This window comes from Agelaius tricolor, unplaced genomic scaffold (genome assembly GCF_023055355.1).
Source record: "Agelaius tricolor isolate 1412-34295 unplaced genomic scaffold, bAgeTri1.0.p SCAF_34, whole genome shotgun sequence".
In the NCBI taxonomy this organism is placed as follows: domain Eukaryota; kingdom Metazoa; phylum Chordata; class Aves; order Passeriformes; family Icteridae; genus Agelaius; species Agelaius tricolor.
The window spans coordinates 6,325,499-6,338,683 of NW_027269294.1; the positions used below are offsets into that span (position 1 = coordinate 6,325,499).

General features: G+C 36.7%; 1 protein-coding gene across 3 annotated transcripts in view; it reads left to right on the top strand.

Moving 5' to 3' along the window:
* Positions 1-12,885, top strand: part of ABHD18 (abhydrolase domain containing 18) — a 19,899-nt gene extending 7,014 nt beyond the window's left edge. The window contains exons 6-14 of one of the 3 annotated variants that reach the window (XM_071452283.1): positions 1,244-1,322; positions 1,413-1,497; positions 1,955-1,982; positions 3,753-3,891; positions 5,625-5,714; positions 5,997-6,098; positions 7,000-7,378; positions 9,334-9,496; positions 10,129-12,885. In XM_071452283.1, coding sequence (XP_071308384.1) covers positions 1,244-1,322; positions 1,413-1,497; positions 1,955-1,982; positions 3,753-3,891; positions 5,625-5,714; positions 5,997-6,098; positions 7,000-7,378; positions 9,334-9,496; positions 10,129-10,180 — 1,117 coding nt within the window. In that variant the 3' untranslated portion in view covers positions 10,181-12,885. The other 2 variants (XM_071452281.1, XM_071452282.1) reach the window with 2 other exon arrangements.
* Positions 12,886-13,185: the final 300 nt, after the last annotated feature.

Below are 13,185 nucleotides of genomic sequence, written 5' to 3' on the forward strand. Positions count from 1 at the left end.
TGAATACAAAATTTTGTATGTGTGATAAAGTAACAAGCTTATTTTATTGTAGCCAGAGAATCTGGTTCCTTTCTTACTTGGCATACAAATAAAAAAAAGTTTTAAAAAAAGCATTCTTATAGAAAACTGGAGGCTCCCTAACAGTGCTGGTTTCACACTAACACTTCTTTGCAGATGAGGAGTGGGTTTGCAAATGGAGCATCATTTCTGTTTGCTTTTAGTTTGGAGCTGAACTGTCATGATGGATTCTTTTTCCCAGACTTTGTTTGTTTCATAACATAAACATAAAAGTTGAGTTTAAACATAAACATCGAGCTGATACTGATGTTGTACATTTTGTCAGTAAGTCTGGTTGGTTTTTATATGTGTGCTTAAACATGCAGCATTAAGGAATGTGAGAAAAAGTTTGATTCAAGAAATCGGTTCTGTTCTACCTCTACTGGTTAGAGAAAGAAACTGTCTGTTAACATGATCAAACTAATTAGTGCCACACTGGACAATGCAAGATGCTCATTGTTTCCTTATCTCTGTTCTCTTGTGCTTTGTAGCCAAGTTATGAGAATTGTTACTTTGGCCAGTATTGTGACAGTTTGGAAAACTGTGCAAATTTCCCTCAAGATGTTATGAATGTATTTCCTGAAGTGTAACACTCTTACACTCTTGTAGGTAACAGTGCTCCATCTTGTGGGGAAAATAGTGGTGGCTCAGAAGGGATTTTTTTTTTTTTTCAGTAGTTTAAACTGTAAATTAGTAACAGCAGAAGACATGAATTGATTGATGTTGAGTGTATAGAATGATTTCATGGTTTGTATGCTGGGGTTTTGGTATTTTTTTTTATTTATTACTCATCTTAATCTTCAATTTCAGCTGTTGTGCCTTCAGGAGAAAAATAGCAATGATGCCTAGGAGAGCTGGACATGCTTGTTTAGGCTGCTCTTTATCTGAAGTTGCATTTCTCCACTCTGCAAAGTTTAAATTGTGATGATGAGGTAGTAGTCTTTTTTAGGAACATGATCTTTCATCTTGGCTCCTTTTCTTGTTTGGCCTTTCTTCTGTCCTACTTTCAGATTCCTTTGTTTACTGAATGTGTTCATGAAAAATGATGTTGCTGAATAGCTGGCAGTTTGCCTGCATGGGTTACAAATACTTTTGTTGTTTTGGTTTTGCTTTTTAATTAATTTCTCTTGATGTAGCTTGTTAATAGATATTCTTACTCTGCTAAAATAGATGTTTTTTCTCACAGATTTCAGTTCATCATACCCAGAAGATGGAATGGCAAGCACAGACCTGTGTGCATTCATTTAGCAGGCACTGGAGACCATGTGAGTGTGCAAAATGTAAAATGGATTGTTATTGAGAAATGAAATCATAAATTTTGCCTTATCTGTGTTGTTTGTACATCTTGTCTTCAGCACTTCTGGAGGAGACGCACATTAATGGCACGGCCAATGATTAAAGAAGCCTGTATGGCTTCCCTGCTGCTAGAAAATCCTTACTATATCCTTTTGTGGAAAACACAGTCCTAGTGTCCCCTCTGGAAGCTAGAAGAGTTACCACACTCATAAAATATCAACTTTTTGATACCCAGTGGGTAGAAGCAAAGAAAGTATGGCCATTATGTGAAGCACAATTCTGTGGTGCCTCAGATAACTTCTGAGAAACTTGCTGTTACCACTTGGTTGGGTTTTTTTCAAAACTGTTAAGTTTTGTTCTGTCATCTTGTATAGCAGTATATATATATATGTATATATATAGTATATATATCTGACAACAGTAAAATGTTGCAAACTGCATCATTGAAATAGATTGAATTTATTGCAGTGACAATTAAACACACGGAGTTTAAATTCCAAATTTCAATTAATTCATGCTATTTATGCATATTATTTAGCTATTTTTTAAATGACCAGTTCTGATAAAACATTTTTTACTTTCTTTAACTGGAGTCTTTTACATGGCTGTAGAAAACCTAAGGATCAATTGTAAGTATTCCTGTTAGATTTATGGATACCATGTGTTTAAAATACTGCTTTTCTTTTCTTCTCTTTTGAGCCAATAGTTGTTTAAACTTTGATAGCTTATTAAGAAAAAACATTTCAAAAACCACTTGTAACTTGCCAATGTGAAATTATCTGCTCTTTGCTAAACTGCTTTGGGTGTTGTGTTAGGAGATCTCAGGCATCAGGAAAGTTTGCACAAGATGAACTTGCAGTATGGAGTGAGATGCAAACATCTTGTGTGAGTACAAGCCAGGGCCATTATTTTCCTGACTCACAACTGCAGTACAAGTGCTGCTGTTATATTTCAGTCAGCTCTGCATAATCTTTGCTCAGATAGCATATTTCCATTATCATTTATATAATAAATTATAATTGCTAGGTTTTTGCTTTTCCAAGATCTTTTAGCGATTTACAGGCATATGAATAAACCTGGTGTTGATTGGTTGCTAGTCAGGACACTATGCAATATTCAGTATTTTACAGCATTTATTTCTTCAGTCAGTTTCTTAAATTAGAATTGGCAATTGGCAGTCTTGGTTTTTTAGTTTTTACATTTTCCAAACCACAGATGTATTATCAAAATTCAGCAGGTTATGTGTCCAAGGCAAAACTTTGTCTCCCAATATTTCTGAAAGTCCAAATATGAGTTGGTGTTTTAATCCTTTTTAATCCTAACTCAGACATTTAGCATGACTAGAAGACACAGAGAAGGTGTCTTTTGTAAGATTATAGGAAAATGACAGGAGAAAGCTTGTGCTGGAATACATCCACTGGTAGGTTAATTTCCAGTAATGGGGACTCTAATGCCCCGATAGGTGATTGTCACTCTCCAATCCAGGGTCACACAGCCCCAGTGTAACAGGTGACACTGTTCAATAAATACAGCAGCTGCAGAGGGCTGAGGAATCTCACTGAGCTGCAGGAGAGAATTGCATTAGGCTGTAAATGCTGCTCTGCAGCAGCTCTGTTCATTTCTGTGTGACTTCACAGTGAGCTTTGTCCTTGTGCTTCACAGTGTCGCAAATGTGACGCTGGCATGCTGGCACGAGAGGCCAGGAGCCCTTTGTAACCTGGCTGTGCTACTGAAAATACTCAGCCCCACTCCCCAAGTTAGAGGTCTGTTATTTTTAGAGTCCCTCTGATGGCTCAGCCAAATAGATTTCTACTTGTTTTGTGTCTTCTGTGTTTTAGTGCTTTGCAGTGCACTGCATGAATTCTCAATACCGTGACAAACTTCCCACTTTACAGTTTCAGTCTTACAGTGACACTGATGAGTGCTTCCAAAGCTGACATTCTGATTGCTCTTCAAATGTTGTGTGCAATTTTTCAATGATGTAAAACAGGTAAATAAGAAAAAAAATCCTTGTTTCTGCAAACAAGCTAGTATATGCCTAGGACTGTATCACTTTGATTTTCTATTTCTAAAATATCTGTTACAACTTTACAGGACAGAATATTGCTACTAGTGAGATGCTAATGTTGGTAATTGTTTCCAAAAGACCAAGCTGTCAGTGATATTACATTAAAAGCATAGGCAGGTGTCTATCTCTAGTCCTCATTTAGACAAAAAAATTACAAGAGTCAGAATATCTGGGCTTGCTTTTTCCTCCTGTTGAATCAACAGGAGTTCAGCTCCAAAATTCTCTGGGATTGTGCTGAAGCTGTGTATAAAAGTATGTATAGAATGATAAGAACTGTCAGAGTCTAATCTTAGAAAATAAACCCTCTATTTTCCTTTTCTGGGGAGAAAAGACGGTCATGTTTAAAAAATGTCTCGGACCTGTTTGTGATGGGAGGAGCTCTAATTCTAGAATCGGCAGCTCTTTTGCACTGGCTAGAGAGAGAAGGCTATGGACCCCTAGGGATGACTGGAATATCCATGGGAGGACATGTAAGCTTTTATATCTCCTGTTCAGTAATTTTTTCTTTTAACTTCTCATTTGATCACGTAGCATACGGAAATAATTTGTTTTACAGTGTTGATCTCAGAAGCGCTTTAAAATAAACACTTGGAGTCATGAGAAACAAATCGTTGGCAATTCTCCTGTTCTGTGGTGCTGAATTAGTATAATCCTTAATATGTACTGACAAATCATAGAGCCCTTTGTCAGCCATCTCCCAGCAGGCTTAATAAGAATATAAACTTCTCACATAATTGTTTTTTTTCCACAAGGGTGGGGGGCAGAGATGTTTGCTGAAAGAAAGTCTGCACTGATCGATTGCTAATTCTCCCTCTTTTCCTCCTTTCTTCTTGCTTAAACTTTTGTGTTTTAATGCACTGTGTGAAACACCCCCTCTTTGTAGGCATGTTGTAATTGAGGTGATTTTTGGTGTCAGTGATCATTGGTACTGATCAGAGATTCCTGTGGTGAGGTGGATAACATTTTCTGTGTGACACTGTGCGTGCTCAGACTAAACCAGCAGTGTATCACTAAGGAAAGAATAATACACAGTAAAATGCTACTGCCTGTGTCTGTGCAGCTTATCACAGCTCTGTGAGACACAGGTGCAAAGCTGATTAAAACAGCAGACTTTTCTTTGTTTGGTAGGAGCTCAGTAAATAATGTTGGTAATGGTAGTGTTTCCCAAAAGGAAAATATTCCCCTAAAGCACAGTTTATAACTGTGTCATAAATACACAGAACACCTTTGGTTTACATCAACATCACCCTGCTGAATCAGAAACTTCTGTGAAATAAGTGATATTTGATGTTGATCCTCTATAGAGTGTGTTTTACAATGGAAGGTTGCAAGCATTGATTCAGTTCTACTAAAGGGGAGAAACCTCTACTGGAAAGAATCAGAACATAGATACGTGGGGTTCTTGTAACTTTTTATTAATAAAAATAATTAGAATAGAATTATAACTCAGTTGCAGAAATCCACTTATTGGAACATCTAGAACAGACACGAGGTGTTTGGTATTAATAAAACGAAATTTGTCAAGAACTTATCATATAGGTACATAGTTCTGTCCATTGAACTTACTTGCTCTGGCTTTTTCTGGGATAAACAGAAATAGTCACAAAAATATGTTCTGAGAATTAATGCAAAAGTAATAATTCAAACTTAAAGGACAGGAAAAGAGTGCTCTTAACATGTTGAATTACTCATCCCTCAAATTTTGTTTCCTGTATACAGATTTTGAAAGTATAGAATTTTAAATAGTCCTTCTCATAGATTGCCTGTGTTTTGCCTTGAAATGAACTTGCAAGAGCTTGGTGGAAAGCTTTATAGAAGTTTTTTATGGTTTTAAACAAGTAATAGCTTGTATTAGTTTTTATAATTATAATGATAATGAATGGATTACAAATATAATTAATTGAATTTTAATTGCAATTAATGGAATATTTAGTAAATATTCCATGGGGAATTCTTATAACCAAATCACATTCAGCCTTGAAATGAGTCCTTTCTGAACAATGTTTATTTTTTAAAATATCATTGGAGACTAGATAGTAACTTCTAAATAGGTGAGAGTTTACCCAGCTGCCACAGTCCTTAACTCTTTGGCACCACGTGTTTCATAAATATCATGTAAACAAAGAAATTGAAGATGAGAGAGTTCTTCTTACTCTATTGGGAATTGAATATTAAAATGTGTAATAAGTGCCTTTGATTCTAGATGGCTTCACTGGCAGTGACAAACTGGCCTAAACCATTGCCATTGATTCCATGTCTTTCCTGGTCAACAGCCTCTGCAGTCTTCACTACGGTAATTAACAAATGACAAAATACATTTTTTGTTAATATGCTAGATTATGGTCAGAAATGTAAATTAAAATATTTGGGCTGGCCACGTGGGAGGTGGGATTCCATGTCCTGTGTTATAATAATGTGCTTGTGCTTTGATTGCAATAATTCTGAGGGCTGTCTGGGAACAGAATTGCACTGAGAAAATCAGGAGAGGAGCAGTGAATTTCCTGCATGTATCATTATTTTAGAGTCACCTCTGGGTTTTACTTGTGTACTGAGTGCTTTTGATTTGTCATCTCAGGGTGTGCTGAGTAAGGCAGTGAACTGGAGAGAGCTGGAGAAACAGTATTTCACACAGACGGTGTATGAAGAAGAAATCATTCAAATGCTTGAGTATTGTGGAGTAAGTCTGGATTATTTTACCCAGCTGCTAATATTTACACATGCAAATCTAGCAAATAATGCAACTTCTTTCTACTTCCACGAAAAACAGACCATTCTTAGCTAGAACATACTGGCATGTTGTTTCTTTATGCTTTGATGAATTTAGTCTTTGAAGGAAAATCTTGAGAAACAAAACTAATATTTTGGTTGTATAAAGAGTTTAAAGTGTAGCCCTTGCTACAAGTTTTTCCTTTGATCACACTTAGTGTAATCTACAACATAAAATCTATTCTATCAAAATTCTGATAAATGCCTTTTTTTTTTTTTGATTTTTCCCCCTAAGATTTTTTCCTTTGTCATAGTTCTTTTTCTAATACCTCACAGCAGGAGAAGAGGAGCTGGGGTGCAGATAGTTGTTACTTGGGCACTTGCGATTTTTAAATCAAACACACTTCACCAACACTGATGGAGAAGACAAAATGAAAAGAAGAAACATTTTTCAGCTTATGTCACCCTAGTATTCAGAGACTGTCAATTTTTCAGTCTTAAACATAAGATTAGACCTGATTGCATATGTTAATTTTTCTATAATTATTATTATTATTAGGTCATTTAAGCTGAAATGACTGTAATTACAAATTCAGAGTTTAATATAGAAAGAAAAACAATTGTTTATATCATGAGCTTCTGTATATAAGTACCTCCTGCATTCTTTTAAACTGACAGAAATGTAGAATTAAATTATCAAGAGGTTATGATGAGCAAGATTTAATTGAATGACCTGCAAGCTGAAAATAGAAGTGAGGAATGCTGGTAGTGTCTTTTTAAAGTTTTAAAATTTTTTTTAAATTTTTAAATCTTCAAAATTAAATTAACCAACTGGTTTAAGGGAGAAACCCTTAACTGTTGTCTTTGTTTAGACGGATTCTTTCAAGATGGGACAAGACTTTGTGAAGAACTTCCCTGACAGTGTGGACAGTCTGGCAGACATGGACATGACTTCCAGAATATTCAGCTTTGAGTCCTTGAATGACACAGTATCTAAGGAATCTGTTCCCAGCTTTGCCACAAATAGAAGTGCTCTAAGTGCCTCTTCAGAAGGACTCTTAATGCAGGATGCTCCTAAAATGCAGTGCATAAATCAAACCTTTTCCACCAGTAGCAGTAGCAATAAAAACTTAACCAGCCCACAAGGACACAGGATAAATACAAGGAGAAGGAGTGACACTTTACAGAGAGAATCCTTAATGTTCATGAAGGGAGTCATGGATGAATGTACCCACGTAGCTAACTTCCCAGGTATGTATCTCTTTGTTTCAGTGTGGAAAGCTGAATAAAATACAGTGGGGAGAAAGGTATTTTCTTCATTCTCCAAGTGTAAACCTGCTGGCACCTTTGCTGACATATGGAAATATTGTGAGCATCATTCTGTATTGTCTATTTACTACTCCATTTCCTAATTGTTTGTCTTTTCCTTCTTGATGGCCAGCTATTGAGAAAGTTAATTAAAAAATTGCCTCTCAGTATCTTTGCACATTTTTCTCCTCTTCCTTGCAGTGGCTTTTTTCAGATATGAATTAGTGCAAATTTGTATTATCTAAAGGAAGAAAACACCTGTGTGATGTGAGTAATACCTAGGTGTAATTAATCTTAATTAATAAGGTTTTTCAAGCAGAAATCTCATCCTGACTTCGGATAGAAAGCAGCCTGCATAACTGAGCTCCAGGTTTGAATAATTAAAGCATGTTGGGGGTCCTTCTGCAGGCTGGTGAATGTTTCCCAGCCCAGGCACAGCATATAGGGGGAGCTGTAGTCCAGCATTCCTTGGCCAAACCCTTTGCAGCAATGCAAACAAGTGATTGCTTCCCAGAGCCGCCTTAAAAGGCTCTGCTGGAGTGGGGGCTCGGCATTCCTTTTGTGGTTTGGCTGTGCATGAACCTGATGCTGAAGGCATCTCCTACAACGTGCTTTGACTCCAGACACAGTTGTCTTTTAGTGTTAAATCTTTCTTGGTACTGAGCCCCTGTGCCACCTCATTACTTAGTCCTGGCATTCTGTACTCCATTGTACAAGTGTAAAGATTTAAATGAATGTTAAAAGTGAATAAAAGGAATCTATACCAGTGTAGATTCTTTCACTGCTAGCCAGAGATGTTTTGTGATGAATACCAGTGAAGTGCTTTCCTTAATGCTTTTAAAGTTATTTCAGTAGACAGAAAAAGCCCTGAAAGTTTGATTCCATGTGCAGACTTTCTTTTTTATCTAGACTTGTCCAGGTATCACTTAGCTAGGCACTGACCTTTCTGGGAACTAAAAAGGATCTGTGACCCTGATGCACTTGTCAAAGAGATGGAGTCCATTGTGTCCACAGTCTCCCAGGTTTTGTCATTCTCTGGGAGACTTTGCATTCCCTGCCAGGGTATCCTTGGAGTGAAGGCAGAGAGGAGCTTCAGAAAATCTGCCTAATGCTCAGATTTCATGGAAAATTGAATGGAAGACTTGAATTTATCTTAGCTTTGCATATTCTCTATATATGATTTAGTATGAAAGAAGGAAAGGATTAAATTATTTGTGACACCCCACTGCCAGACATCTTGGCTGGTCACCCTTTAACTTACCACATATTTTCTTTTTGAAGGGAGAAATGTTCTATGTTCAACATAATTCTGGTGTTATTTTTCTCAACATCATATTGGTGTTATTCCTCCTAGTAATCTGATTAGTGCAGTTCTGCTTATGAGTAATAAATACGTATAACAATATGTTAGAATTTTTATATTGCAAGTAAACCATGTAGGAAACAGAAAAGAAAGTGAACATAGGCTGTACTTTCTGACCTCTTGTATGAAAAGTTGTCTTTTTTCCTCCTTGAGGGGAAAAGAATATATGAACTTTTACTCTGTTGAATTTAATAGTTCTTTTTGCCAATAAAAAGGGATCTCAAAGAACAGACACGAATGCTCTAGAGTTTTGTTAATAAGAGGAAAGAGATTCTCCTGTCAATTTCACAAGTCTTTGAGGAATTTCTGCTCTAGGGATGGGAAGGGTAAGGGCTAGTTTGCTTTTCCACTGATGGCCTCACCACTGTAACATCAAAAACCAGATAAATTCTGCTGGAGACTTTAGAACATGTGATTGTATTAAACCTTTGAATAATTTAATTTTCTGTGAAAATAGCATTTAGCCAACAGAAATCTCAGCTGTGTTTCTGTTTCTTAGCACAGATGAATTCAGTTGTGCTTTGTTGTCCTTTAGTTCCAGTTGACCCAAGTTTAATCATAGTGGTACAAGCCAAGGAGGATGCGTACATTCCTCGCACCGGCGTGCGCAGCCTCCAGGAGATCTGGCCAGGCTGTGAAATCAGGTATCTGGATGGAGGTCATGTCAGTGCCTACCTCTTTAAACAAGGACTCTTCAGGTAAGGTGAACAGAAAGGTTTAAAATTAAATTTTAGATTTAATCAAAATTTAAAAAAGTAGTATTTGCATGAATTTGTGCCTTAGTAATATCAGGCATTGATAGTCTAAAGACAGTTATGTAAATCAGTTTTATGATTCTGGAGCTTTCAGAAAGTTAAATACTTGTGCTGGTAATTTTAAAGTACAAGGGATTAGGAAGACTATACACATAATTTAGGAAGTCTAAGCAAGAACAAAAAAGAATAGCACTATATCAGGTTGATGTATGCTAACCAGTAGTTTATTGCTATTTAAAACTTCAGCCTCACTGTTATGATAGTTGCCCAAAAATTTCAATGCATGTCTCTCATGTGTTTGAGCAGAAAACTCCTAATTCATCTACATTTCCACTTGCATTGAAATTGGAAAATAGTCACACTCATTCCTGAAACACAAATATATTACTAGATTGAAGTGAGATCCCAGAAAGAAAGGAAGGAGAAAATACCACCTGATACCACATTTTTACTGAACACTGTTTGGAAATTGTGATGATAGCTTAGTAGACATATTTGTAAATATATGGAAAAATGCCACTTCTATCTGCCTTTTCCCAGATTATACAAATTCTGTTCTCTTTTCTTCGTTTCAGACAAGCGATTTACGATGCGTTTGACCGCTTCCTCCAGAAGTACACCATGTGATCTTTCTAATGCATTCAGACCGATCTCATTTGTAATTCAGCTTACTGGAACTCATGTTTGGAAAACAAGCCTCTTGTAGTGTTGAGCAGATGGTCACTGACTGTTGTAGTAACAATTACCAGAAGTGGTAAAGTACCAGCATTGCTTTCATTTCAACCCAGTGCCATTCTGACACAGCTGCTTCAGTATTACCTGTGAAAAAACAACAGCAGCTTTTGTCAGTGCATGAACGGTTCATGTTCTCCATGTCTAATCAGATGGTGTGTTCCTTCAATTCTGAATAAATTCTGAATCGTGTGCCAGTAGAAAACAAACCAATCAAGTATTGGAAGAATGTAAAATGTGCTGTGGGGCTAAGCTGCTCTCTTGTGTTTTTAGTAGTTTTGGTTTGTTCCAGATACCTCGGTTACCTCTCGCTTCCTTGTGGCCTTGCTGTTCCTATTGTGTTGTACCGTGGCTTTGCCAGCACTCAGCCTCTTGTGTTTGTCACTGCTTTTCTCTTCAATTATGAATTGAACATGAGCCTCAGCAGAAGGCTCAGCACCACATCTTGCAAAGAGAGACTTTGACAGTCCAAGGAAAAGTGAGAGAGATGTTTTCATTCAATACGTCTGTGAAGTTTTCCTGCCACTGAATTAAACCGTGCCATTACAGAAGGATCATGTAGCAATTCATCAACCAGCTTCACAAAACTGGAATAAGTGAAAATCAAGTGTCTGGTAATTAATTGTTTACATTAATTCAGTTGGATAACATAAGCTTTCAGGTTCATTTTCTTTTTTTTGGATTGATAGATGAAATAGAAATATCATTTTACTTTCTAAGCACTGGCTGATTGTAAGCAGTTAAATTGACAGCAGATTATATGGTGCTATAAAGACCTGTTGGAAATACTTCAACAGATGTCCTTTCTAAAGTGCACTCAGTGCTGATATGCAAAATACACTTGCACTCTATAATTTAAAAGAAATGTGAGACTAAAGGTTATTGAAACAGTTAGGTTTGCTCCTTATTTTTCAACACTTGTCTAATTTAATTGGATGGAAAATAAATTTGGATTTTGAACACCTTTAAGAAAATCCAAAGTCTGTTGTTTCCTCTTTTGGGATCAAAAATGCCAACAAATTACACCAGAATAAAAGGTTGTCATGTACCAACTGTGTGGGTATCTCTCCACATCTTTTTTTTTTTTTTGTGGTAATCTCCTATAACATTCTTTTAAAAGCAATCTGCAGAGAAATTGAAAACTGAAACACTTCAGTATTGAGTACAGTTACAACCAGGATTATTCTGAAACAAACAGAAAAATCCAGCCATTTCTCAGGATGTGTGACTTCTGCACCTTTCCAATCAAGCACTTTTCATCTCCATGGTTACTGTAAAGGTTTTTAGTAGGCAGAGTATGGAGCAAACAAAGCTCAGTTTATATATTCTCTTGGATTTTAGTCAGGTAGACAGGACTAGTAAATGTGAAGAAATCATTGTTCATTTGAAAATCAGGTGTGTTCAGATAAAGCTGAAGAGAAACAATTCTGAATAACCCAAATGATGTAACATACAAATTTACTGAAAATATAGAAGAGATTCTAGTCTGTTGGAAGTTAAATTGCTTCTTCCAAGTGTTTTTTCATTATTTCTTTGGGCAGTGTTGGTTTTGTATATGGGGAGCAAGTGTGAAGTGACTAGCACATTTAAACACCAAATATTTGCAGGGTTTGAAATTAAATACTAGTAAGCTTACAAATTTAAAATTGAGTCTTGACTAGTGTACTAAAAGATTCACAGGGTTTACAAGCATATCCATGCACTGAGAGTGCTTTACCAGAGCACTGTCTGCTGTTCAGCAGCTTTTGGAGCTCTGACATTTTAAATGTAATTGTGTGCTTTGTGTCCTGCTTCTGTTGCAGCTATGAGAAAGGGAGATAACTGGTGGCAAGGGAAAAGGCTTGAATAAATGCAAGAGAGAAAAGACAGATTTTGTAAAGGCCAGGAGTAAGCACAAAAAAAAATCAACTCTGCTACAAAGTATAACATGCCAAAGTAAATATTTTCAAAGCGCACAATACTGGGAATTACACAACTGATGGGAACTCTGCATCCTGAGGTTAGTGTCCCAATGGTATTACTAACAAGGTTTAACCTACCAAAAGGGCACAGGAGGAGCTTCAGGCTAATGCCACTCCTGCTGTGAGAGTGGCTTTTGGGACAAATGCTACTCCTGGTTCTGAGAGTGTCTTTTGGGACAAGCACTGAAAGACAGGTTCCTGACAAGAATAAGGAATTGCATTTTACCCTGTAACTGAAGTCGTGTTGCCAAATATGAAAGCCCAGTAAGCATTATTTAAGAAATTTCTCAGGTTAGATTAACAAAAAAGGAAAATTGAGCTCAGCGGTCTATTTGTGCCAGTTATCAGGCATAGGGAGATGGTCTGGGAAAGGGGGAATCTTGCTGTGTACGTGTTTTTAACCCTTGGAAAATCGACTTTTTAAATCATATTTTAAGGTTAAATCCTAAGAAAGTATAAATAATCCATTTTGATGTTAAATGAGAACATGGTTTTAATCCAGGAGTTGCATGAGAGAAATATTGTAATAAGGTTTCTTTTGTGTAGCAGGTAAACCATTCTGTATGTCTTCAATTTATTGTAAAACTGGCCTTGGTAATTTTTTGGTTTTAATTTTTTTCAATAAAAGTCCTAAAAACATTTAGGTGTGGGGGGGTTTTTGTTCTCTCTTGTTAACAGATATTCAGAATGCATCCCACTGTCATCCTGCAATCCTTTCCATCCCTGCCAGGGCTGTAGCACGAGGAGAGCAGGTAATCTACAGGGCACGATAAAAGCTTCTCACAACAAACACGGGTGCTGCTTTGATGTTTTTCTACATGCCTAGAAACCTAGTAAAGAAAATAAGCTTGTATCAGCTAATTAAGATACCATTGTGATTCCAGTTTTACATGTGCCAGTGCAGAACTCATCTAATAATTGATGGAGCATTATCTATTT